This window comes from Drosophila eugracilis, unplaced genomic scaffold (genome assembly GCF_018153835.1).
Source record: "Drosophila eugracilis isolate 14026-0451.02 unplaced genomic scaffold, ASM1815383v1 contig_616, whole genome shotgun sequence".
Taxonomy (NCBI): Eukaryota; Metazoa; Arthropoda; class Insecta; order Diptera; family Drosophilidae; genus Drosophila; species Drosophila eugracilis.
In genome coordinates, this window is record NW_024573499.1 from 671,816 (window position 1) to 699,614 (window position 27,799).

Here is a 27,799-nt window from a genome sequence, read left to right on the forward strand (position 1 = left end):
AAAGACGTTAATGTTTTGACGCTTTCATTAAGACCATAATCGAAATAATAATAAGATACTGTTATATCTTCAAAAAGTAAGAGTAATTATTTTAGCTTAAAGCCCATTCGGTGCTTAGGATGCTACGATTAAGGTTAATTACAAGCTTTAACTTAAAAATCGAATTTTCCAAAAAAGAATAATGTTTGCCTTTTTTAACAGTGGCTGTTATTTCAACGGAAAAATTACATTTAACAGATCCCCCAACAACTTATAGGTGTCGCTTTTCTCAGTTCCGAAGGTTCTAGCATATGCTACAAGCCAGCGGAGTTGCCAACCAATCTATGGCGTTACCGCGTTTCTACTCGATAGTTGATAACAATCGATGTCATCGATAGTTCCGAACAAGCATCGATTTGTGTTCCAGCTCTAGTGCGTCACTTTGTTAATCAAAATATTAGAAAAACTTCATTTCCGCCTCAAAAGTGCAGCTCGCCATCGTGCGAAAGTGTTAATAATCGCGCGTTTGTTCGGTTAAACTAAAAAGCGCTAAAAGGCGATGAAAATCAAGCTAAAAAGCATCGTTTTTTGTTCTTAAAATTTACTTACGGCAGCCACACACACTCACGCAGCTCACGGACGCACACACAAACACATACTTAAGGAAAGCAGCACACACGCACGCGGAGAGAAGAGCAGCAAGAAGAAGCAGACCATCAAACTTAAAATTTGCGAGGTGAAAATAACGAGAGCGAAGGTTTTCCCAGCGCCAAAGTTCATAAATCGCGAGTGTGTTTTCATTAACAACATTTTTCGGGGCCATGCCGAATTTTCCCCTACCCCGTCTCCTTCTAAAAGTGGGGCTGCCAACTTGCTCTTGCCGCTGTTTTTCTTTTTTTGTGAATGGAATATGAAATTCTGGATGCTGTCGCGCGCAATTTTCCCCCCATTTTCCTCTAACTGTAGTTTACGCCCACTTTCGAGTGCTAAATTTAGTCGGCCAAGCGGAAGGACGAAGGCGCGTCCTTGATAAATCGATGTGCCAAAAGGAAAAGCGAAGGAAACGAAGGGCAAAAAGGAAATAACGGTGAAAAGCGTGGGCGGAAAGCCGCCTCGAGAACTTCCGCCCGCCCCTTTGGTTTCTGTTTCTATTTTTTTCCTGTCCTTGCATTCAAAATTTGTGTTCAGAATAACTACAAATCCGTCAAGGAAGCCCTATAAAGTCCGTATTATAAATATATTAATTATGTAGCGCCAGCTGATTCGACATTAGACTTCCCATGTTTTACCTCTTTATATATGGTACCTTATATAGTCTCTCAGCTTAAATCATGCTTGGGGAATCCCCTTGAAAAGTATAAAAGCCAGTAATGGGTCAAAAAACACATAAACAAGATCATGTTTAATCATATTTACAGAAAGTTTTCAATATTCTTAAATGAGTAGTTTTGTCGAGTAGTATATTTCATGTTTCAAATAGTTATTTCATGTTTGGTTGAAAGTACTGTGAGTCAACTCAATTTCCGTGGAAGTTTTTATGCACTTAAATTGATTTCAAGAAGCTGGAAGACTAGGACTTTCGTTATTTAAGATTTTAAGATTTATAACATTTGGATTGTCATATAAAATTACTTTTATAAACTAACCAGTTTTATCTTATGGTATAAAAATCAAAGGAAGTAGTAATATATTTTCTCGTCGAAAAAAACTTGCCTACCCTCGTTTTGTATCCCTTGTAGAGAGTTCAAGTTCAAGGCTGCTTATTGATTGGCAGTCGTTTAATAGTCTCATACCCTTTCAGCCTTCGACCGTACATTCCTTGGCACAGGCAAGTCTTGGCTGAGAGGAGGACGAATTGCACCCGCCCGGCACACAGCACACAGCATGTTCAGTGGACATGGGCGGATTCCTGGATAAGCCGAAAACCGCCAAGCACAATGACCAGGGCGAGGGCAACAAGCTGCTCTTCGGAGTCAGCTCGATGCAGGGATGGCGGTCAGAGATGGAGGACGCCTACTACGCTCGTGCCGGGCTGGGGGATGACCTGCAGGACTGGAGCTTCTTTGCCGTCTTCGATGGCCATGCCGGATGCAAGGTATCGGAGCACTGTGCCAAGCATCTTTTGGACAGCATCGTCAGCACGGAGGAGTTCATTGGCGGTGACCATGTGAAGGGAATTCGCACTGGCTTCCTGCGCATCGATGAGGTGATGCGGGAATTGCCAGAATTCACCCGGGAGACAGAGAAATGCGGCGGCACCACCGCCGTATGCGCCTTTGTCAGCCTCACGCAGGTGTACATCGCTAATTGCGGGGACTCCAGGGCAGTCTTGTGCCGCCAGGGAGTTCCGGTGTTCGCCACGCAGGACCACAAACCTATTCTGCCAGAGGAAAAGGAGCGCATCCACAATGCCGGCGGCAGTGTTATGATAAAGCGAGTGAATGGCACCCTCGCCGTTTCGAGAGCTCTCGGGGATTACGACTTTAAGAACGTCAAGGAGAAGGGACAGTGCGAGCAGCTGGTGTCGCCGGAACCGGAGATATTTTGCCAGAGCCGCCAGGATAGCGATGAGTTCTTGGTGCTTGCCTGCGACGGAATATGGGATGTGATGACTAATGAGGATGTATGCAGCTTCATTCACTCGCGGCTAAGGGTAACCAGCGACCTAGTGAGCATCGCCAACCAAGTGGTGGACACCTGCCTGCACAAGGTGAGTCATTATTTCCATGTTAATCCACAAGGTTTTAACACTTTCTTTACAATTTACAACTTTAGGGTAGTCGCGATAACATGAGCATCATCATCATTGCTTTCCCTGGAGCTCCGAAGCCCACCGAGGAGGCGATAGAGGCTGAGCATCGGCTGGAGAAACAAATCGAGAAGATCACAAGAGGTTGTCTAAGTCGTCTACTCTGTTTATAACTAATCGTAAACTGTTGATCCATGGCGTAGTGGTCTTCTCCGTCTCCGTGTCTTTATCAAAACGAAATACGTATACTCAGTACCTTGAGCCCCATGAGCTCTTTTACATGAGCCATTGAATGGGTGAAAGCCCTGACCCAAAGTCCTTCTAGATTTGTATTTGCCTCATTTTGTTCAATAATCGATTCCAACAAAATAGTTCCTTCCAAAAGTAGTTCCAAAACGAAAACAATACCAAAACGAATACCAAACCATTGCCATTACTAATGCCAAGAACCAACCCCGCACACACCCATCTAAAAACTACAGTGAAAGCTCTCTCAGATGGATAAATGAAGATAATCTTCAGCTATATTCTAATACTCATGCTCAATCAATGCGAATTTAAGATATTACATTTAAAAAAATATGGATTGACTCATTTCCTCTTGATCTTTATAAATACTTTAAAATGTATTTAAATTTAACTTCTACGCGGCAATAGCAAATTCTTAGCAGTATTTTAGGTAGTCATACATACGTAAATGAATATTACATAACTTATGCTCAGGTTCATAGAATTTATTCTTCAGATAGTATTTAGTTCTATCCCTTTAGAGAGGGCTTTCACCGTGTATCGCCTGTATAAATATGTAAATGGGGGCGTGTGGGGCGTACTACCAATATCCTATCGCTAATGCATAGCAAATACCTGTATAGCGTGTTAGTATGTCATATCTGGTGGCTGTGCGTGTGGCTGACCAGAGTTCCTCTGCCGTGTGTGTGTGCCTGAGTTATAGTATTATGTATACATGCCTGTGTGTGCTAGAGCCACTGCCAAAAGCGTTCCATGTATGCGAAAGTCCAGCCCATTTAGCTTTAGTCTTACATAAACACCTAAATATTAAAAATTATCGACGAACCTGCCTGAGCTAAGTAGTTAAATGACCCGTCAGCCAGTTTGTATATAGATTTACGGTATACGTATACCCCATTTGATACTAGCCACGATGCAAATCAATCAAAAAAAAAAATGCAATATTTAACGTACGCAGGTATCGACACTCAAAACAAACACTTGGAATTGATGTAACTAGTAGGAGTAGCGAATTAACACCTATGTTCTAAGCAAAAACGAATAGGAGATTGTCTTCAGAGAAGATTCGTTGTAGATAGATTGTAAATATGCTGCAAAGCTGAAGGATACCTTTGAAAAGCAATGAGAATATATATTTTATTAAGTAGCAACTGCTCAGATAAACTGTAGTCGTATTACATGGATTAAGTATAGAAAGCAATAAATTCTAAAGAGAACAATTTCTTCGCGACTTCAGTATTCGTAAAACCAATGTGAATTTCGGCCATTACTGAGAGGCTGAGCTTCAGACGTGACCTTGTTGATATAGACAAATACTTTAGCTCGATTTATACGATTTACAATTAGCGAATTAGTGAATAGAACCATAGCATGCATTGCCCACCACTGGTCGCAGTAGCTAAACCAATTACCAAATTACCTAGTTTAAGCAAATAACCAACGACGACAAATACTCAATGTCCAGACGAATTACTTAGCCTAGAGTAGACTAGCCAAAGGGTTTTGAATGTTACGTATACGTAGGTTAAACGAAACCGAATTGTAAACCTTATGCTCACCAACTGTTGTGCTTGTTGTTAACGAAGGCAAACGATTACTTTACCCAAAACGATCAAACACATTTCACACAATCTAAGTAACTCCCCCGACAAGTTTGTACCCGGGTTCCTTGGTGAATTGGTGATCGAGCCAAGAGTGTAAAACACACACGATCCACATACCAACATACAAGATTTATAGTGATTAATGAATTACCACAATGCCACATGCAAGTCAAAAATATAACTAAATGAAAGATTCGAAAACCAAAGCAAAAGTGTTTGTCTGCTGTTCTATTGGATTCAGTTTTCATTTCCCATTTGGTTTTCATTTTCCGTTTTTCATTTCAATTTTCACAATTCACAAATCGGAAAATCAGTTTTGGTCACTTATAGTTTATTCATTTCAAAAACAAACACCGACAGATCATTACTTTTGGTTTAACTCTTACTTTCTTTGATTTCTTAAGAGCCAGTTCCAACTAATGCCTAACGTTTATCTAAAGTAATTTGTTAAAAGGAAAATTTTAGCCATTCGCAGTCGTTGTTTTATGGTTGTTGTTCGGGCCTCGTACTACAAATCCTTGAATTAATAATACACTATTGCCAAATCAAAGCGCGAATTAGCCAAATGGGCCAATGTCAATGCAAGAACAAGAAACAGAAAGCAATTCAAATTTAAGATGAGTGAGCATAAGGTACGTCTATAATTTTGTAGTTTGTAAATTTTCGAAAGCCACTTTGTCATTTCGTTATCGTTTATCTTATCGATTGATTGGTTTGACTTTGTTTTGTTTTGTTTTGCATACACCCGCCTCCAATAAGCTGTTATCTGTGTATTAATTGTAAAAACTGATCCACGCAATCCAGCAGATAATCGAAGTTGCATGCCCCCGTCAGCCACAGTACAAAATTGAACAACAAAATCACTTGAAATTTTATATGCAATTCGTACAAAGATTCAATTCATTCCCTTGCTTAGGAGTTCTTTTTTTATCTTTGTGTTTATAAATCTAATTAATTCAAAGCTTTTTAGTTTTATTTTAGTTGAGTGTTGACCATCAGTACAATTTTGATAAAAGAAATCTTTGTTTTACTCTCGAAAACTAGTTTAATAATTAGGCAAAAAGTAGACCAGTTTCCTCCAGCTATTTCTACCCATCGACCTGCATCAAGTTTATTATATACCCTTGTTTAAAAACCGCTTGAGATGGCTCACATTTCCCATTTAAGTTGATATTTTATAACAGAGTTCTTATCTATATATTGCATTTGCTTTAATGTAGCTTAACTATGTAATTCGTATTTCTTTATAAAACATTTATGTACATAAATATTTATTTATAAAAGTCCCTTAAGCAAAGTCTTTAGATCTTAGCCAACCTAGAACTAACTTCTAACTTCTCTCTGATATTGTTGCAGACGAAATAGAGTCTAGCAAGATAACCGACTACGTGGATCTGCTGAAGTGCCTGCAGAACAGAGACGACATCGAAGGTCTTCCACCCGGAGGCGGTCTGCAGTCCAAGTGAGTGGATCATTTGTAAAAATAATGTCCGGCGATTGCTAATCAGTGGTGTTTACCTTTGCAGATATCACGTTATCGAGCGCACATTCAAGCAAGAGTTTCCGGATCGACCATGTGAAGTACGAAATCTGTTCTATAATCTATAACTCGGTTTGCTGCGCTTTCGCCAATGCTAACACTCATATTTTTATCGCTTGCATAGCACCGTTTTTTGGTCATTTTAGCTTTTGAAATTGCCTTGTTTTGTTTCTGATTCAATCAGTAGATCGACACCTGAGGATTTGGTAATGATTGTGCTATCACTATCACAGTTTCATTCGATCGTCACCATTAATCACTGTTATCGTCCCATGTTTTTAGTTGGGCTTCCCCTCGCCTATGTCTCGTAAACTCTAATCATGGCCACCTATTCTCTTTCTTTTTTCTAGCTGTATGCATATGATGATATATGAATTTTGTAATGCTAATTGTTCATTTTAAAACCAACCAACAACCAACCAACCAGCAAGAGAACAAAGATAACTAAACACCCTATGCTTCACATACTCTAAATGTAAGGCGATAATTCATTATGTTGCTTGTCTCGCCCGCCCCTTCATCATCGAATCCCCTTCTCCATTCTGTTTCGCTTTTTTTCGTTTCTTTTGTTTCAAGACTTGACAGTTCCTGCATGTTTCATCTCTTTTCAACTCGCTTCCGTTTCCGTTTCTGCCTCCGCTTCAGCCGCAAGTCTGCCTGCATCCTGTGTAAAAATGTTCTAACCCATCGGCTGTCCATCATGGTCAATAATCGAGATATTTGTTATTCTTGCAGAGTCCAACGCATTAGGTTGCAGTCGAAACACTAAACAAAACCAGTTAAGCAAATGCAGCAACCAGATCAGATCAGAAAGCAGAGCCACACAACTTGAACGAAGCAAACAAACAAGAACACACACCAAACAGTTTTCTACTTTGATAAACACAAAATAAAAACCTACTAATAATGATAATAATAAGAATAACGATACATTTATAGTTTATACGAAAGCAGTCCTAAACACAACAAAACGAACAGCCAAGCCCCACACAACTCTAAGATATAGGAGAGATCTAGAACAGAGCGTACCTGAGCAGACCTCAGAGAACACGAAATCGGATCGGAATCAGAGGATAGCTTTTCAGCCAGAGAAAGCATCACACCCAAAAGATTACTCCGATCAGATCCCTCTGAAGGACCCAACTATCTATTTGAATGTTAGCCTTCTGTTTGCCCTATCGTTCCGTCACTCCTCATCAATCAGCAATCACCAGTACAACCGCCAGAAAAACTTTTTGAAAACGTGGAAAAATAATGTAATTAAAAACGGAGGACAGTTGAAAGCGCGAGATTTCCTCGTTCAAATATTTGTGTACAAGAACCTTTTTATTTCATATTCAAAAAACCATGTATTAACTATTGATTCCGAATGCGGACTTTTGTAAGTTGTAAAATGTTTGTTACTGAAAACACTTTTTGTTCACCTTTTATATGTATATGAGAAGATGTGTCGCCAAGCCTGAAGCGAAACTTAATAAGGTAAAGTAAAAAACAAAAAAATGTTTAAAAGAAAACAGAAAAAATGGTAAAAGAAAACCAAACTAGCAAACAAACCTGTAACTATCTATGTACGGAAACGAAAAAGTAATACCTAAAACCTAAAGTAAGCGAAGCAAAACAAAAGCAAATCCACAATAATGTCCGATCTTAAAGAAACGAGAATGAAAACTATAAACTATTAATTTATAAGAAGCAAGTTGATGATGAAAATCTTAAGAGAGAAAAGCAAAATTACGCTCGAGTTTGTAGTAAATGTTGATATAAAAAACAAAAACCCAAACTTTTAATCAGTCAATGGATCCATCGTTCAGCTGCACAGTGTACCAGTCGTATCATCTCCAGAAACGACAAGTGTTGTCCTTGGAGGCGGTCAGGATCGCATCTCCTGTATAGCTGTAGGCGCAACTGAATACTTCTCCCTCATGGCCGGCAAGAACTTGGGAACACTGTCCGGTTTCTGTGAGCCACAAGCGTGCCGTGTTATCAGCAGAGGCCGTCAGCAGCATGCAGCCACTGGGACTGAAGCACACCTTGGACACCTCATCCGAATGTCCAGCCATCAGGGAGAGCATTTCTAACTCCGAAGATCCTTTTAATTCCCATACCCTTGCCGTGCAATCGCTGCTGCAGGTGGCCAAAAGTTTGCCTGCTGCATCAAAGCTCACGTCCAGCACCTCTTCACTGTGCTTGGCGGACAAATATAGTTCCTGATCCAGCTTTCGGATGTCCCAGATCCTCGCTGAGCTATCCAAGGAGCCAGTGGCAATCAGGGACCCACTGAAGTTCCATACGCAATTGGACAGCTCGGCACTATGGCCACGCAACTGATGGCCGAGACTGTACGAGGGTTTTGTTATAGTGATCTTTCAGAATTAAGATTCTTACCCACCTCTTGCTCCTCACATCCCATATGGCTGCTGTGTGGTCGAATGATCCAGTGAGCAGCATCTGACCATCGCGATTAAATCGAGCAGCAATAACCTCCGCTCCATGGAAGCTCAGTTGCTGCAGTTCATGAGACGTTTCCACATCGTAAATCCTTGCTGTTCCATCCAATGAGGCAGTGACTATGGAACTTCCATGCAGAGGATCAAATTCAGCGGCAACCAACTCAGCAGTGTGTCCATAAAAAGTGGCCAAGCATTGGCCACTTCCGGCGGACCAAACTTTGGCAGTGCCATCAAAGGATCCTGTCACTATCTTGTCGCTAGGAAATTATATTGCTCATACGCCATGTTGCACAATATGTTTGATGAGTTCACCTACCAATGAGGAAGATTGAAGCCCACGGAGAACACCACGTTATCGTGGCCGTTGAGGATATGTTCCACCTGAGCTGTTTGGGTGTTGATCACATGGCAGGTGCGATCATAGCTGCCTGTTAGACAGCGTTCTCCACTCCGATCGAAGGACACATTGGTCAGCGGCAGGATGTGCGAATTGTGGCACTTGTGCAGATAGAATTTCTTCTTCACAGGCTCACGAAGTTTCTTCTGAAGTTTTTCCAGGGCCTGCTTTAGGGCACTGAAGGTGTTCTGAGATCTGGATACACTTCCGCTGACAGGGCGTGGTGGGGAAGCCTTGTCCGAACTCGTAGGTAATTGGTCCTCATCCGCCTCGGCTAATGTTTGCAATAGGATCTTGTCCGCTAGAGGTTCTATGTTGGTTCTGCAGAAAAATTACATCTTTAGAAGGGAAATTCAATATCGTATTGAAAACTCTAAATACTTTGAATCTAGGTCAAGTAGATCGAAGTGTCGCAGTCGTTCATTGCCCCTCGTTGTTCGATAATTAATAGCCAGCCCTAGGATAACCCAAAGAAAATGATTATCTATTAGGCACTTGGTTTATAGACCTTTCCCACCTGGCGGATAGTAGCGCAGGAAGATTTTGTTGGCACTCATTCTGGGGTTGTTGTGACTCTGACAACTCAGAAATTCCTGCACTCCGGCTGTCAGTTTGCTGACCTGCTTTAATTCAGACTTTGTTGATTTGACTGGCTGCCATGCCAAAAACATCGTTTGATCGATTCACCTTGGGTCCCTTGCAAGGGGTCTATGTCGAGGTCTCGAGGGTGAGCTGCTCAAGGATGTAGGGTAATGTATTTAGATTACATGCAGGAATTTCACATCGAATGTCTAGCGGCTTGTCTATTCTCCTTTGTTATTTTTGGTTGGCATTTGAATTTTGTTCTATCAAAGCTTTCCTAAGCAAAAAGCTTTTCGCTGCCTGGTTTTCTACTTAGCCATTCATGAAACCCATGAAGTATGTAAAGTTTTATTACTCATGTAAATGCTGAGTTTTAATTTTGTAATAAAACAATACTAAAGAACCAAGATATGTTCTATAACATGTTAAATGGTTTGTTTGGCATGAAACTTTTTCAAATTAGAAGAAAGGTCGGGATCTTTTTTATGTTTAGTTCTAAATACTTTAGTTGAGCTCTTGTAGCCGATTTCCTTCCAGATATTATTTTAAATGATATTTCTATTCTATTTCATACATTTAAATAGTTAATGGTTAATTCGTATTTTAGGTCTGACATTTAGTTTTAATGGGAATTCCTCATATGACAGGTCAATTTAAACAACGAAAAGCACATGACTAATTAACTTTTCCAGACTTGCACTTGTGCTGCCGGCAGCAACTACTCTGTGAACCCTCACTAACCTACGATTGTCCTTTGGGGAACCCCTTTGGCATTTGACAGGCACCAGGCACCAGGAGCGACCAGCTAAATGGTCTCTGGCCATTAAACCTAATTAGCTTGTTTAAGATGGGAAAAGGAAGCCCAAGGACCCCAGAGGCCAATTGGCTGTCGACACCTGGTCGCATTTTTAGCAGATTTAACATATGTCCCACGTGGGCAGACACGCACCCAGTTACCCACTTACCCACTCACCTGAACCCACACCACACCTACAATTAGATTGCTTCACCTGACTCCCCCGCCTCGTTTCGGCATTTTCACTAATTTAATTTGTTCAGTAATCGCTGGCTGGGGGTTTTGGGGAGAAAAGAGAACGGAATTGTCTGACAGCCGCAGGACGACGACAGTCCGGAGAATCGAGTCAGACACCCAAGGAACGCCCATTAGCAGGCCGAAAAAAAGGCAAACAGGAGTGATTTTCGGGGTCTTGGGTGGAGCAGATACCCCCACCTGACCATAGCCAATAATGATAAGTAATGATTAGATATTATCGCACCCAATTTCAGTGCACAGCAGCAGCAGAACTGAAAGCGACAGGCGGGCGATGAACAAAAGGAAACAAACTAAATGGTCAGGGGAAAACGTGAAGGAATCCTGGAAGTACTGAGAAAAAAATATTAAGAAAGTTGGCATTAAACCCGCCATTAAATATGCTTAATAGCGTAGAAAATGTATCGCAGAAATGTCAAAAAAAATTGGGTGGGAAAATGCATCTCAAGTTTCATGACATAGATATTGTCTTTATAGAGCTAAGAGCAAAGTAATGGCTTTGCCAAAATGACAATTATGCAGTTTAAACTTCAAAACTATACTTTATGCACATCAAGCTATTACTACTTCAAGATCAGTATAGAAACATTTTTCAGGTTTTCCTCTGTGTGTTGGAAAATTGCGCAGGAAACTTGTGTGGGTGGGAAAAGTGCGATAAGATGGCGAGAGTCTGTGTCTTTGTCAATAATAAAACATTTCATTGAATGTCCATTGAATGTCGAGCATGGGGGAAATGACAACATGCCGAAGATGGCTTTGAAGACGGGGGTCTTGGATCATTTTGAGTAGGCAGGGAGAAGGCACCTGGGAGGAGGTCATCCATACTCCAATCACCACGGCCTGCCAATCACCATCCGGCGGGAGGGGGTGTTGGACAAAAGCAACAGCTGTGTTTTCCCACTCCAGAAGTTCCATCTCTTCATTTGTGTTTCCAATGTAATTGGGAACAGCCAAAGGACTTGTGGCAAGCGGAAGCTTTAAGGAAATCAGAGGCGAATGAATGAGAGTACGAATGGAAATAAAATCAATTTAAAAGCCCATAAAACGCTTTCATAAACAAAGAAACAGTGGGGGGCAGGCGAAGAGAGCATCGCTTGGATTTGAATTTATGCTCAATAAATTTTTGTTGATTTCCGGCAGGCGGCTTCGCTCGAAATCTCTCTGCTCATACGAGTATGTGTATGTGTTAGCCATGAAAATGCGGCGTTGCATAAATTATAGACATACGATCCTTACCTTTCACCAAAAGCAACAAAAAGGTTGAAGTACAAAAAAAAAAAAATATTATTGCCGCATTTTATGCGTGTTTGGTCGACAGTTTGAGAGCCGGGTTCCTCGTTAACCATTTCGGCCAAATAATGCTTGAGTGACACAAACTTGGAAAGACCGCATTTCCTAAGCCGATAGACCAGTCGAATTAGAGGGATGAGCCACCACACTCAGGGACCCACACACATTGAGCGATTTATAAACAGATTTTCGGTTTGTGTTTGACTAAGCGACATAAAATTCGATTTTTGTTTTCCTCTCCGCTTCTGCAGCCCGCGGTTGTTTTCGGAACTGGTTGTGTTTTCCACTTTTTTTGTTGACGTGTGTGGCCGCTTTTCAGGTTTTTAGCTAAAAGGAGTCGTTAGTGACTCTCTAATTGGAGAGGGAGACTGACAGACTGGTTGGTTGCCTGGCTGCCTGGCAGGACATCAAACGGTTAGTAATCGAATTGCCGTGCCATGCGGCACTAAAATCATTTTCACAGATTTCCCAACGAAAGCTTGGTGGTCCACTGTGAGTGGTAGTTAGAGGGTATACAATTTTATGCATATTTGTTTACTTCCGGTTGGTGTCCTTTGATCAGTAAAAACAAATATTAAAGGTCACTCAATTCTCCCTTTTTTATTTTGAATTCATTTTTATGATTGCAAACAAAGTGTTGTGATAGTCACCTACGTCATACTTCCCTTGGGCAAATGTAAGGTTTTTACATTTCCATTTCTTTAAAGCTTTCAGCTTTAATAATTATTTAAAATTCGAAAAACTAAAGCCCAGCAGAACACCATTTTCGAGTCAATAAACAACCTGCAAGCCTGAGCCTGTGCGAATCCCCATTTATGACGCATTCTGCGGCTTAGCCACTGAAAAGTTTATGACTTTGATAAATTAAATTGTGCCTGGCCTAAGATACACAAACTGAGGCCAGTTCGCTTGGCTATGGCTATCCCTTAGGTTTGAATACATATATCAGTATTCGACTTCGACCGGCAGCCAGGGCAACCGGCTAAAGTTTATGGGCCAAATTGTGTTCAGACTGGAAACCTTAAACCGTTTATGCCCAATTGAAATGCAGACGCATCGAAATGTTATAAAATTTAATAAAGGCCTTTGTGCAGGTTGGCAAATACCCCTGTCCGTGTGTGTGCTCATGTTTTGAAGTTTTATTGTGGGCTTTATTAAATGGCAGCAGGAAGTTCGGCAGGCATTTTGTGCGGTTTAGCGGCCGCATCAAGTATACGCACCATAAATCAGGGTCAGCGACGGCAGAAGCTCCTCTTTCTGGGCCCAAAACGAGGTATTAAAGGCATTAAACTCGCTCTTAAATCGCCAACATGCCCGTTCGTCATAACGGTAAGTGGTGCTTAAAATGAATTATGCATTGCCGTCGGTTGATATTATATTAAATCATATATACGGGTTGCCGCCTGTGTTGCCTGTCCTCCACGTGCGCAAATAAACGTGTGTGTTTTTAAGGAGTGATTGCGGACCACATTCGTTTGCCGAGATTTTTCCTGCCATTAACTGCTCCCAATTCAACTGGCCCGGCCAAAAGATGAATGGCATGTTAATTTGTGCGCATTATATTGGCCATTTATCTCAACTGATTTCTGCGGGCTTCACTTTTGCCCTCAAATCGGGCTTTAACTGAGAATGCCATCGATTGCCTGCACTTGACGCCGAATGACAAAGTAATAAACAATTAATTATGCAAATGGTCAGACCTTCAATAAGCCATGTCTTAGCTCCGGGCATTCAACAAGTTTGGTGTGCAGAGAGAACATTTAGAACGTAATTTACTTAATATATAAATATTTTCAGCAACATTTTAATATTTATTTTTACCTATTTTTTAAGCTGATTATTTATAGTAACCTAAGTACTTATTTATTTTGCTGTAGCATTCTTTTAGCGTATTATTCTATTCCCAAAGCTCATTTCCCTTTTTATCTTTTCCTTTCAGGGCAGTGGAATCTCCTATTATATCCCTTTCTAGAGGAGAATCACCTTCCTCACCTCCACTCGGCCTAAAGGTGAGTACTTTTAATTGTACATTTGCCATTCGCTATTATGTATTCAAATGCAATCGTTGTAAATTATAAAATGGAATCCATTAATGCATCCCTACACATACATATACAGTGTGTAGTGGAATCTATGCAAAATTCATTTGCCCCGAATAGTATGCAATGGGAAATGTGCGTGAAATTTATGCAAACAAGCGACGTTGGCCAAAATGGTAGCTCTGGTTATAGCTTGTTGGTTGGATGGCTGATTCCATGTGTGCAAATGACTTTCGAAGCTGCTTATATAAGTCGCTTAAGTTCATGCATAGTGCGTTTTCCAAGAGATTTCTAGTAAGCACTCAAAATTGTATAGCTTTTGCATAGAAAGACCCTTGTTTTTAACATTTAAATAGTAAATGTCAAGAAACCAACATATTATAAAGTCAAATATATTTGTGCAATGTTACTATAATCATGTCACAATTCACATAGCATATTTGTAAAACCCTTACGTCAATGTAGCCGCCATAATTTATTCGCTTATATTATTATTACTCAAGGAAACGAAGCACTTTCGGGTCTGAAAGTGCAGAAATATGAATTTAATTAACATCAATTGGCAACATATTTTCAATTTGCACCTGTTCCAGCGCAAAAGTGAAACATAACCGAAAGGAAATGGTCGAGTTAATTGCATATTGCGTATACGCCACGTTGCCTCCACGAGAGCCTCGAATGGTGAATGGCAAACGTTTTTGTTATTCCGTTTGCCAGTTGTTTGGCACGAGTTTGTGATTTTATTTGTTTGTTTTTTTCTGTGTTTTGTGTGTTTGGTTTGCTCTGTTTTGCCATACTTGTGCTTATGGGTAAAGTTTTCTGTTTTCTGGCTGGCAAAGTTCCTCCATTGGCGTGGCATATTGGGATTTTTGTGATTCTGCAGGGCGGTGAATTCAATGAAATCCGTTGGACCGCAATGACCACAACTTTAGCCAGCAATCTCGATCTGATGTGACTTCGCCCAGCACTCGTTGGCCTCTCATACTCTAAGCTGCAATGCAGTGCAACTCAATCAAAATTTATTACACATACGCGTCGTGGTACATAGCCGAGTTGGGGAGAAGCCCTATCATCGGGTTTAAGGAGTTTCTGTAGTTCTGGTCGAGCTGTTGTTCATTTTCAATTCGTTTAATGGGTCACTTGGGCGTGCGGCCCGAAACTTTTCACGAGCTGGCAAACAAGCCATAAAAGTAAATAGCCAGCAACGTGAAAGTAGTTGGGCTCATGTTTTGCACAGCAACTAAATACTGCTGTCTAAAATTAAGAAAAAGGCATGCAAAATACTCCATTTGATTTTAAAAACCATAACTAATGTGAATTGTTATGTTTTTATATGGTTGTTGCAATTTGTTCTACTTTTAATACTCTCAAAAAGTGTAGAACCATTGACTTTTATTTTAGTTTGCCATATTTTTTGCCTGTGTGTTAGTGGGTGCAAAAGAGGATGGTGCTCGTTGGTCCTTTGGCAACCACAAAAGCGCACGCAACCGCACACCTGCAACATTTGTGTGCGGTCTGCAGAACGACCATGCCCCCATCCATGTGGCCAAATCTGCGCCCAGAGTCACAGGGCACCTTAAATATAATCGCAGGAAATTTAGACATTGTTGGCATTCGTGCAAAATGATATTTGAGAAAGATAATCGCCCTAATCCAATGATATTGCATACATATATACAGCGAGATTGGCAGAGGAAATGTGTTAAGAGGGGTTCAAAGGACTTCGGGGAAGATGGCGGAGTAAGTCATTCAACCGCTCGTTTCTTGGGCACAAAGTTCCTCTCACGTCGCCTATTAAGCTCACTTTCAAGTCAGCCTTTGGCGTTTGTAAAATAAGCTTAGCTGCCTGACTTTCCCAACCGGTGTATGTGTGTGCGTGTGTGTGTGTGTTATCCTGAATGTCCTTTCCCTTGTGAGAGTGGGTGTGTGTGTGTTTGCTTAGCACCCGCACGTTTGCCTTTTATATATATTTTCGAGGCACATGCAACACCTCAGCACGCAGATCCTGCCGCAAGCCATTCAGTTCGTTCACCCAATGAGGTTATATTCAGGTTTTTAAAAGGTAATTATTAAAAAGATATAAAAAAAAAAGAGGGGGTTCTAAAAAAATATATTATATTAAAAAAGAAAAAAAGGAAGAGAAGACATCCCCCCCCCCCCCCCCCCCCCCCCCCCCCCCCCCCCCCCCCCCCCCCCCCCCCCAAAAAAAAACCCCAAAAAAAAAAAAAAAAAAAAAAAAAAAAAAAAAAAAAAAAAAAAAAAAAACCCCCCCCCCCCCCCCAAAAAAAAAAAAAAAAAAAAAAAAAAAAAAAAAAAACACACCCCCCCCCCCAACCCAAAAAAAAAAAAAAAAAAAAAAAAAAAAAAAAAAAAAAAAAAAAAAAAAAAAAAAAAAAAAAAAAAAAAAAAAAAAAAACCCCCCCAACCAAAAAAAAAAAAAAAAAAAATAATAATAATAATTATAAAAAAAAAAAAAAAAAAAAAAAATTTAAAAAAAAAAAAAAAAAAAAAAAAAAAAAAAAAAAAAAAAAAAAAAAAAAAAAAAAAAAAAAAAAAAAAATTTTTATCTAAAATCACAGGCCATCAGAAAAGCTAATTTTTTAAAGTACCTCGAATATTGTTTTAATATGGAACTAATCGAAATTCCATCTATGGACGCCCTAAAGCCATTTGAGGAGTGGTCAAGTTTTGGGCAAGGAAATCATTTTCGGTAGGGGTGAAGAATATTATTTAAGCTTGTCCTGACCAAGTTGTTTTTTCCTTTAATCGAAAATCTTAACATCCTTATCTGCCATTAATTCCACTTATTTGTTGTTTCGCAGAAAATCCAATCATATCTGTGCCACGATTTGTCTTTCTGTTTGGTTTTTATTCAGCTCTTATAAATGATTTTCATTCGCATTGCAATTTAGATAGAATCGCTTTTAGCAGAAGAGCATTTCCCCAAACAGCAGAAAAAAAAATTTATATAAATTTCTGCCAATCTTTCAGGCGGCAGTGGGCGTGGCTGGGCTGAATGAAATCGCTTTGTCACGTTTTAATCGCTTTTCAGATTAAAATAAACTCAAAAGTGCAACGAGGATGTGAGTCCTACAGAAATTGGAAATATATATTGCACGGGGATTACAGCATTTTGCGATAAGTAGGGTATTTTGAGACACCTTAACTCCCACGTGGGTGGTTTTTACGGTATGGATTGTGTTTTTTCTCTCAACGTTTTTTTCGGAAATTTATTGCGTACCATCAAGCAGGTGGTGGTGCAGAATTGGCTGGTGAGCGCCACGGGGAGCAACTCGTTCGTGTTGGCACGTTAATTGAAATTCGTGGATCCCAGGTGGGGCATATTCTTCCATCGACAAGGCGAGCAGCGGTATTGGGACGGGGCCACAATTTATGCGGGCACAGATAAAAAAAAATAGTGCTTTTTACTTCCTTATCATCAACTTATTCCTATCAATATTTATATTTTATAATTAAAGGAGAAAACTGAAAGAGTTTTACGAATTGGAATGCTGCACTTTAAAGACACCGTTGTAATAGTTTGTGGTCAAAGTTTTCCCAAGTGTACTTGTACGTTCTACGTGCCTCGTGTGTGTGTGCATGTTCTTTAGTCCACTGGTTGTTCGTTGCATGTTGCATGTTGCTCCCTGCGCGTTGCTCGTTGCCTGATGCCTGTTGCCTGTTGCCCATTTGCCAGCCCGTTCACCTTCCCTCACCCCCTTCGGCAACGTGTTGAATTACATAATTTAAAGTTCGCTCTGCAGCTGCATAATCCCGGTAGCTGGCTGCTCCGCAAGTGTCACACACATGGCGCCCGGTCGTGGTCCGCTCAGGCTTTTTATTAGATCAGTGGCCCACCGGCAGGACAAAGTTTATCCGACACGAACTTTCCTCGGGCACCGCCTGGCCAGAGCCAAAGTTGGAAATTAAATTCCTTGCGTAAACACACTTCGTTCCTCTGGAAAACAGAGCACAGGCTAACCCTTGCATCGATAGCCCGGTCGTATACGTAATATGCAAATGTAATCAGTGCCCACATTTTATGTTTCTGGCTGTATGGACGTGAGTGTGAGCCACAGTTTTTTATATGCGCCTGCCAGCGCAACTTTGTGCTCAAGAATTACTCGATCGAAGTCAGCTTTTATTTTAGGACTGCTCTTGGCATCTGCTTAAGTTATATTTAGCCAAAAAGCTCGTAGTAGCGAATTCAATGTTAAAGTAAAGAAAATATGTTAAAGATTGCTTCATGCAGTTCTTGGTAATACACAGAAACACTGTGACTCTTCGGTTGTTTGTTGATCAGCACTGAGGCATCGTTTGCAACTTGTGAATTACTCACCTCTCTACAAACACAGATCTCTAAACATAAATAAAACGAAACCTGAAACCTGCAGAAAGCAAGAATGTCGATGATCATAACTCAATAAAGGTGTTTGCTCTTACCAAGTTCAAATAGAATCTGTCCATAAATACCAGCTTCTTTAAGGTGGAACCCTTCAGTTATCCCGCGACATGAGGCTGGCTATAATCGTGGTTTTCGGGTTGGCATATATAAGCGGAGTTTGTTCCGTTTGCTGCACCTCAGTGGCGATCCTCAACTTTAAGATCCGCGGAGGGGTCTGCGGTGCAGTGGGAGCCGAGAGTAATGGCAGTGGCTGCAAAGTCCCGATTTGTGCCAATGGCGAACCGCTCGTGGGAACATATTGTGGCAAGGCAGCTTGTGATATATTCGGATGCCAATGCATCAAGGGATGCCTGCAAGGATCCTTTGCCCAGGACTTCTTAAAGAAAAATCATTTATATGGCATCGACTTGTTGGGCACAGAAATGGTTGAATCTTGCTACCTGTGTAGATTCTTTCGAATTAAAAAAAAATAAAGTTTTTACTTATTGCCCTAAAAAAAGGCTTCGAAAATGTTTTTAAAAAAAGCAATATTCCGGAATGGGGACAGGAAATCAGTTGGGGCCCATCCGTTTTTGCTCTGTTTTTCCATTGGACATCTAAAATGAATTTTCCGCTGCCACATAGACACATGGCACCCTTACGGATATTTTTCCGCCTGTTCTGAATGAAAAACATCCGCATATGGAACTCGTTTGGCATCTGAACAACAATGGCATAAAAAATGCTGGGGCATATCCCTCAGCTGGATATTTTTGTCTAAGCACGGCTGGCATTGTTTCCATTCGGATGCCATCCTCCAGATTTATTTCGACTCTGTTCTCCACTCGCGGCTGTCAATTTTAATCAATTCAACACGAAGCGTCCATCAACCAGAATAGTTTCGAGGGAAAAACTAGTACTGCTCCCTCCAGCAGTACATTGTATTCTGATTACCCTGAAACTGCTGATTTAAGAATTTAGTGTTCCTTAAATTTATAAAGCCTGTCCTGAAAGCTTGTAAGCCAATACTTCCTTCAACTACCACCCCCGGTAAAGTTTCGCCAATTTCCACTTTTTTGTTCGATTTTTTATAGCCGTGATGGAAAAACTTCGCTTGAATGTGGATTTCATGCTCTCATCCCGAACTGCAAAAAATTCTATATGGAGGTGTGTGCATTTGTCGCCTTTTCAGTAATTGAATGCTTGGATTTAATTGGAACTGCACGCCCTGTTGATTCCACACACAAACTGAATGCATACACATTATTGACAGGGCGCCGAGTTGATTTGAGTTGAGTTGAGCCGCGTTCAGGTGCTTGACACCTACCCCTACAGATGCCCACACACACACGTGCACTGAGCGAAACAAAGGTGACTAAATGGAACTGACTGCTTAAAGCCAGAATATTAGTTTTGATTTTTCTTTCTCCTCTGAGAACAAATAGTTTTATGTTAGTTCTTAACTTTTTAAATTATGAGAAGGACATAATGGGGAATTGGTTATGAGAAAGATAAGGATAATTTATAACAAGTTTAAGTTTCAAGTTTCTTTCCTGTAAACCTCTCGAGATTCAAAAGAAGGTCCTAAACTTTGTTCTCAGTGCTGCGAGTCTGCTGCTCTGGGCCATCGAATCGAAGTGCAAACCGAACGTTGACTTATTCATATTGTGATGACTTGGCGCAACTTTTTTTTGGCAGCTTACAATTCTTGGCAATAAAATATAAATGGAAAAACCAGAGGGCACACCTAGCTGTCGACGGGGAGGAGGTAGGAGGACTCAGGCTCCCCGCCCTAATTGCCATGGCAGCTCGTTAGCTTCAAAGAGCCCGCGGCAGAGCTGGCTAATGGCAGAGCTAATACTAATACTAAGACTAATACTAATGCCGATGCTGATGCTAATGCCATTGGCCGCTGGTCGCTGGCAGCCACTCGACCTGGCCCACACAGAATTGGCCAAGCGGCCAGGTAAACAACACGAAAAAATATTAAATGAACCGCAAAATTGTGCAGCTGGCCGAGCTTGTGAAAAAAGAAAGCAAAATCAGAGAATACAACATCATAGTGAAAGAAGGGCGCTTGTCTGTGGGTGAAGGGCCCCTCGATGGGAGGCTAAATATAAATTGGCATACTTGCACCCATTGACTCGGCCTTGGATTTGATCTCAATCCCCGCCAGAGCTTTGGAGTACGCACGGAAAACATTCATAAATTTTTAAAGCCCATTGCGGATTTCTTTTTCCACTAAGCAGACCACTTTCAATTGCCAGTCCCCCTGTTTTTTCTATATATACTTACGAGTATATATATATCTGTATATAGTGCCCCACGAAGCGCGTCCAGCCGCAGTGTAATGGCCTTTGTCTGCCTCATCCACTCCTTCGCATCCTGTCGTGCCCTGTCCTTTCAGTTCTTGTCCTTTACTGCAGGCAGTTTGCATAGCAGCGGATGGAATAAAGAGCGTTGCCTACTTATGGGCTGAGCAATTGCCGAGCATAAATTGGTAGGCGAACGGCGGGGCAATGGCTAGAATGTATAAAAATTGTCATCAACAAGCTGACTAGGACTCACCCTCTCCAAGGAGTTGAGAGTTTTTGGCGTTGACATCTGATGAAGCTGAAAACCCCAAGAAAAGGATGTTGGAGTCCTAATTAGGTTTTAAAGGATACTTTAAAAACGCCTTAAAGGCAAGTTTCTAGCAATAACTCTGTCTGTAATTGTTTTCAAGACTTTCTTATATATTTTTTAATGACTTAACTTTCCATTAAAATTACTCAAGTTAACAGAGACTGCATAGTTTTTGTCCCCTTTTTGAGCGGGAATTTTCCCGAATGAAACTGACAGCAAAATGGCAATCAGGAGTACCCAGACAAACTTTCATCCACCCACAGCTGGGAGGAGCTTCCACCCAATAATCGAGACTTTCCCGTCGCTCCCCAATCGACGCAATTTGTATTATGCGCCTCAGCGCCTTTGCACTTAATGCCTTATTTGTATTTAATCGCGGCTTCCGTTTCAGTGGCATTCCACTCCTCCAGCTCCATCTCCACTTTTCCCACGTTCCCAGCCTTATTCAATGGGAGTTTGAGCAGCAAACTTACAGACTCTGAGATACAGATAAACGGAAAATGACACAATTTGCTGCTTTTTTGCCAGTCCCTCTGCCTCTTTGCCTTCCCAATTACCCATTGCCAATGGCTGTGCTTGACATTCGTCAGTCGGATTCCTTTCTGTGCAGGAGAGGATGGTCCGCCACTACTGATTGTGGGCCATGTTTGATTGCCCAATGGAGCCTGTCAGCCTTTGACCAGTTTTTGGGGAAGTAGTCTGATGGCAAGCTAACTGGCTTTAAGTCCTCTCTTCTTCAAGTTTCTTTAACTTGAATCGATATCTTAAGCTGTATACTAGCACACTATAATGTTAGTTTAGTTAAATTGTGGTTAAAGTCAGAAAAGTTAGTCAGGATAATGAAACAACAAATGCCCTTAAATCACTCAAAAAAGGACACTCGAGGCATAAGGACATGGCCATTCGTTAGTCGCTACTGGCAATTATTATGTGCGATAATGCCCGGATGACGCGACGAATTCGGGAAAGTTCTTATTTGGGGCCCGGAAGGTCCCCATTTGGTTGGGCAGTTTAAAGTTTTCGCATTAGCCGTATGACATTTACATTTACCGTGCCTCATGGCACGGAAATTAAGGCGGCCGCAGGACACAAAGGAGCGGTAACAGGAGCACGAGGGCTGGTATCCGCCTTGCGGTATGCAATAAAAAGCAAATGTAACGCAAAATGTTATTACGCATACGCCATGTGTGCCGCTGTGTCACCGTCGTGCTGCCTTGTTTGTCCTTAAAGGTTCGCCGTCCGCGCATTACTCGCTATCAACACGGGAAAATATATTCTATACGTTGTTGTCAAATTTAGGTTTAAAATTTTGCGTTTGATGGAATTTTGTCTTCTTTTTTTTTATCTTTTTAAGACAAACTTTTAGTAACAATAGTTTATGGTATACCGTTTTCCATTTTTTTAATCTTTTTTTCTTCATGTATGAGTGATCCCCTCAGAATTTTTCGCTCCCCTCTCCTTTCTGTCTGTCTGTGGCTTTGAGGTCGAGCAAAAAGCCGGCGCTCGTCCTGCCCTGAGCTTTTAAAATGCCATTGTTTGCAGCTGCGCTTGGCTTCACCCGACCCCCAATGACCTTCCCGACCCGCTCCAGGCGTTTAACTTTAAGAGCAGATTTCTCTCTATCTTTGTTTGCTTTTTGCCGCACTTTTTATTATTTTACTGCAGTCCGCCTCGATCCGGTTGCCAGCTTCATTATGGCTTTCTAATTTATGTGACTCAAAGTCAATTTTCCATTTGGGCCTCTTTATGAGCTTTATAAGCTGGCTCTGCCGCAGTGGGCGTGGCATTTAACCAATCTGTCGACATATGTTACTGGGCCTTGATTGATGCGCTCCCAATGAGGCGGATGTGGCTGGGATTTCAATAAAGTTTTATGCCATTTCAACGACCCAAAGAGGTGGAGAAAGAGAGGCAGCAGGCCAGTACCAAGGATAACTTTCGAAACAATAAATCACCGATGACTGCGACGACAACCACGTATCCTCCTGTCTGCTGAACCTGAACTTCTTTCCCAGCCTCTTAAAGCTGGAAGCTGGAAAAGTGGGCAGCAGAATGAAAAGGATATGAGGAAAGTATAAATATAGAGTTGACTACGCAGACGAATACCCTGGGGAATGAGGGTCTTGAAGTTTTTGTCGGCCAGTTGGGATGATTTCAAGGCCGGCTATGATGCACGAGCCATGATGGATTAGCTGGTGTCATCACTTCTCAGCTCCGAAAATCCGTAATATTTGTGTTTATTATGGGGATTATACTCATGTGTTTTGCCCTCTTAAAAGTTTCACTTCGTTGGTCATTCAATCAATTTGGAGGAGTTACAAGCTTTACTCAATTAATTTTAAATAAAATTGTGTAGGCTGTCGGCAGTGAATGTCCTTAAAAACTAAATCCTCTATTGAGTAAATTTCAAGGACTTTTGCTAGATGTCATAATAAATCATTTCGTTTACAGATAATTTGTATATAACAAACCTATGATACCGAATATGGTAGTTCAACAATCCTGTTCCCACTTAAACAGCATTTAATATCTTGCCTTTTTCACCGCCATGTGAGAAGACATTTCGGATTTGCTGGGAGCTTATGGCCGCTCATGGTGCAAAGTGGTATGCTGAGGGTCCCGAATTGAGACACTCTGGCACACACACACAGACACACTGAGACCCATACACATTAAGTTTCGCCCCAGGACCTTCGCTCACATACACACACTCTCGTACTTAGAATTAACACCATAAATTTTGCAGCCTAAACTATGCCTGGCATGCTGCCTTTGCCATTGACTTCAAGGGGAAGGAAAGTGGGAAAGTGGGCAGCCAAGTTGTTTTTCGCTTTTTGTTTCTTGTTTCTGTCGCCCTTGGTACTGGTTTGTTTGTTCTTCTGCGTGTTGCTGCCCTGTATTGTTGTTCTTGCCCCCTTGGAAAATGGGGAACAGGGGAACAAGGAAGCGAGGGAAATCTGAGGAAAAGTGCTTCGGTTCGGAGCAGTTGAAAGTGGTTTCGGCCGCCCGACCGCATTTATATAGCACAAAGTTGCACCCGCAGCAGATTTCAAGTTTTTATCTGAGCCTGACAATGATGCTGAACCGACTTTAGTTACACAGTTGAAGCCACAGACATTTTAGCCAAGTGGCTTAGTTGTTTGAGGCCGAGACTGAGCTGCTTTTAATTTATATGGCCAAAAAGGTTGACACGCAAACAACAAAATGGAGCCGACCGAGAAGAGTTCCAGTACAAAAAGGAGCCATAAATTTTCCTACTTAATCAGCGGGCGGTGGCTCTTGATGTGGATTGAAGTCCCCCTTTGAGTGCCTGTGGCGTATACGTAATGTGGACAATGGGGCGTATGAACGTATTTTTCTGCGCTTACGACCAGGAGATTTGCCCAGAACCTAAAGGTAATCACGAGGTGGCTGACAATGGTCAATGGACAACAAATGGAGTGCACAGCGAGAAATTAGTGGGGCAAAATTAAGAATTTTGATAAACTTGATTAGTCAAGATAAACTTTTACATTTCCCGAATTTATATAGCAAAAAAAAGAACGTGGAATATTATTTTACAGTTTTAAGCTTTGACAATCAATAATTCATTTTTGTGGATGTCATAAATTACTTAATGCAGAACTTAAACCATTATATTTTACAACAGTTTTTTCATGTCAGTTTTAAGACTTACTTAATGGCCACGAAATGTTATTAGATTTTTATATTGGTCCGTCTTAAAAAGCTTAAAATATTATCTTGAGCTTTAAGTCGAGTAATATTTATTTAAGTACTTAACTTTAGCGATTTTATTTTCGCTCTGTAAAGAGAGATGAAGAACGCGACAGCAAGGGCAACTGGAGAACAATTAACTGTCAGCGCTCGTTCCCAATAATGCAAACTAATTTCAATGTCGCCCAAGGAGCGGACAAAAGGGCGTTATCCACATGGCAGGCAACCCGCTCCCAGCCCCGGACAATGTACATTGTACATATAATTTTTCATTGAGCTGATGCGGATATAATCCCCGGGCTGGGAGCAAATGGAAAACAGAAGCTCCAGCACAATGGCCCTTGGAATCCGCTGGCATCCGGCGGATGATGCGTCCGTATCTTGGCCATTAATGCTGATTATACGCTAATGTCAGAGGGCTTGGACTTGGATACGGAACAGTAGTTCATGGAGGAAGAGGACTAGATGCAACCACAATGCAATTTAGCTGCTTTAAGTGGCAAAAAGTTGGCAATTCGCAAATCGCTGGGGCAGGTGGCTGCGCCTTCCCCAGGGATAATTATAATGCCATTAGCATGTTTAGTGCACAATCAGATTTAGCCGGGGTTTTGCCCCTCAGGAGTCCGCTTAAATTGGCTGCGGCCGCGGTAATCCTGTCGAGCTCTCATCCTCGTCTTTCTCCCCAAACTTCCCTTCGCTTTTCATGCAAATCCTAATAGAAAGTTAAATGTTTATTTACGCAGCCAAGGCAGCCGAGTGGCTGGGCGTGGCCGTGGCCGCCCCCTAAACTATTTTGTCGCATTTTGCATATTGCAAATAGCCAAAGGACACCCTCCGTTCGTTCCACTGTCCTTTTGGGCAAAGCAATTTCAACTTTCCATTCGGGGGGCAAGCGTTTCTTTTTCCGGCTTTATCCCCACATGAATTCCTAAAGCGGATTTCATTACTGAACGCAGGATCTCTGAATGCTGTTCTAATTCAAGCGACAGTCAGCAGAAAATCGCTGCAGGATGGGGGGTTCAGGATAAGTGGAGGATTCCCTCGAATATATGGCTCATGTGTCATGCACGCTGTAAATTTAAAGAACTTTTGCTGAATTTTGTATTAGATGTATGTCACATCTCATAACGAGCTCCACCGTCAACATCGTTTTTCTTTTAAGCTGTGACTCCTTTCATCCTATTATGCTATTCTGAAGAAAAACGCTGCAATGCATTTTTCTTGTACTTAAATTAAGATTTCTAGGAAGATGCTTTCACAGTCTTACATTAACTTTTGTTTTTATTTAAATATTTCTAATTTATTTAAAAGAATTTGTCAGAACAAGTACTTTTTGTTTAAACTAGTTGCTAAAGAAGCTCTGTTTTGAATTTGGCAGCTGATTAATTGTTTCCAATATAAATCCTCTCTTTATTCAAATTATTCTTCTAGCTCAGCTTATTAATTCGATTTCCTAGGAACTTAAATTAAACAAGATGCCTTTTTTCAATCCGTTCTATTTCGAAAATGTTTATTTAAGTGGACTCTGTCGGAAAGTCGTCTGAAATTGAGTTTGCCAAAACAATTCCTCACTTCAGCTGCTTCCATTTGCGTTTCCATTTAATTTGGCCTGCACTTCTGGGCCAAAGGCAGTGCAGGCTGCCGGCTGAGTCATGCGGCATTTCAAGCCGGTTTTCAATTGTTCGACTTCCTCGAAGTCGTCTTTTGGCTTTCCAGCACACGCCGGGGCGTTTCCTTTTGGCCATTTCAGCCATTTTGGCCATTCCGCCGCCAGTTGGCAGTGACACAAATCGCTAGATACCTTCTAAGGAGTGCGACCTTTGTCTGAACTTCAAGGATGCCTATTTATTCGAGCCGGAGCCAAGAATAAATGTTGGCAGACAGGAAGGAGAGCGGCAACTTATTTTCGTTTGCCAACGCACTGAAGTCTTCCACTCGATTTGCAGCCCAAGTTGGTCGTTGCCAAACCAAAAACCGGGCCCGGTTAACTGAAAACTGAAACTGGTGGCAAGCCCCGTCCCCGCGTAAGCTGTTTACCCTAACGCATCACTAAGCGCGCTGCACAAAAATAAATGTTCACAAACTTGCAGGTGAACTTCGCTGGCTTTCCTCTTTCTCTGCTCTCCTCCTTCTCCTGGTTTTCCCTGGTTTAAAATTAGCAGGCGACAAACTGTTGATTCTGCAAGGGAATATATTTAAGGGGCAGGAGCTGAGTTTGTATATCGAGCGACCCTATCATGTCAGCCTTCCACACACAAAAGCCTAACCAGATCCCGGGGCCATGGACCCATTCAACTTTACGCTAATGTCACATGCTTTGATTACTGCGCCGTGAAATTTTATTGATTGGCCAGGAGGCAGCCTCACATGAGCGATGGAAACCGGTCGGGTCTTGAGTCGACAAACCCATCCACCTTCGTACCCTCCTCCCCATTAGCATTAACATCCATATCCCATATCCCATATCCCATATCCACATCCTCATTCTCGGCACCTGGCCAACCATCAGATTGAATGCACTCGTTGGGGCGAGCAATTCGAAGATGCTTCGAAAGTGCAGCTGATAAGTGGGATCTCAAAGGGTTCCATTCCCTTTTTACTTGATGGAGGAACTTTCAACGATTTCAAGGGCTGCTTTGGCCTTTTTTGTATCCTTAATGCTAATTAAATTTAACAGGATTAAAGTACAAATAACAAGCTGTATCAGAATTTATTGAAAGAACCGTTTAACATAATTTATTTATAGATATCTTCTCTCATTTCAGTTTCTGGCGAGAGCTTAAATGGAACATCCTTTTTTAATTTCTTAATATTAATAACCAATAAATGAGTATTTGAAAAATATTCCCTTCTTTTTTTTAGTGTTTAAGGCATCGACTATATTCTTTCCGTGTTTGGATAATCATATCCCAAGTTAGTAGGTTGTATGCCTCGACGCCTGTTTTTTCTTCCGTAAGTCCAAGCGTTCAATTTCACTTACGATGTCCTTCACACCGGTTGCTTGCTTAAACAGTAGAGGTCAAAGTAATAGCACTAAAGTTACTATTATTAAAAATTGCATATAGTATTAAAATAATGATTGTATTTCAAAAATATAAGTCAAATATAAAAAAGAAAAAAATATTATTTTATTGAGAGTTTTAGGA

General features: G+C 41.3%; 3 protein-coding genes across 6 annotated transcripts; 2 read left to right on the forward strand and 1 right to left on the reverse strand.

The window, feature by feature from the left end:
- Window positions 1-385: 385 nt before the first annotated feature.
- Window positions 386-27,497, forward strand: LOC108116032 (protein phosphatase 1B). 4 transcript variants are annotated; one of them, XR_001772820.2, is made up of 8 exons: window positions 386-715; window positions 1,781-2,689; window positions 2,755-2,872; window positions 5,938-6,043; window positions 6,108-6,162; window positions 6,472-6,596; window positions 6,698-6,789; window positions 6,857-7,895. XR_001772820.2 is itself a non-coding variant. In XM_017227721.2 (7 exons), the coding sequence occupies exons 2-6, from the start codon at window positions 1,877-1,879 to the stop codon at window positions 13,861-13,863; spliced, it is 1,125 nt and encodes a 374-aa protein (XP_017083210.1). In that variant the 5' UTR covers window positions 386-715; window positions 1,781-1,876; the 3' UTR covers window positions 13,864-13,900; window positions 27,419-27,497. The 4 variants fall into 4 exon arrangements, 2 of the variants coding, with proteins under 2 accessions (XP_017083210.1, XP_017083211.1); XR_001772819.2 differs by lacking the exon at window positions 6,698-6,789; XM_017227721.2 differs by lacking the exons at window positions 6,472-6,596; window positions 6,698-6,789; window positions 6,857-7,895 and adding exons at window positions 13,831-13,900; window positions 27,419-27,497.
- Window positions 7,909-9,532, reverse strand: LOC108116031 (dynein assembly factor with WDR repeat domains 1). Its single transcript, XM_017227720.2, is given in 5 exon segments — window positions 7,909-8,458; window positions 8,511-8,845; window positions 8,848-9,289; window positions 9,350-9,425; window positions 9,486-9,532. Coding segments are annotated over 5 exon segments (1,443 nt in total). The 5' UTR covers window positions 9,526-9,532.
- On the forward strand, window positions 18,443-18,808 carry LOC108115901 (protein Diedel). Its single transcript, XM_017227537.2, has one exon. It carries the CDS (start codon window positions 18,443-18,445, stop codon window positions 18,806-18,808), a length of 366 nt encoding a protein of 121 aa, XP_017083026.2.
- Window positions 27,498-27,799: the final 302 nt, after the last annotated feature.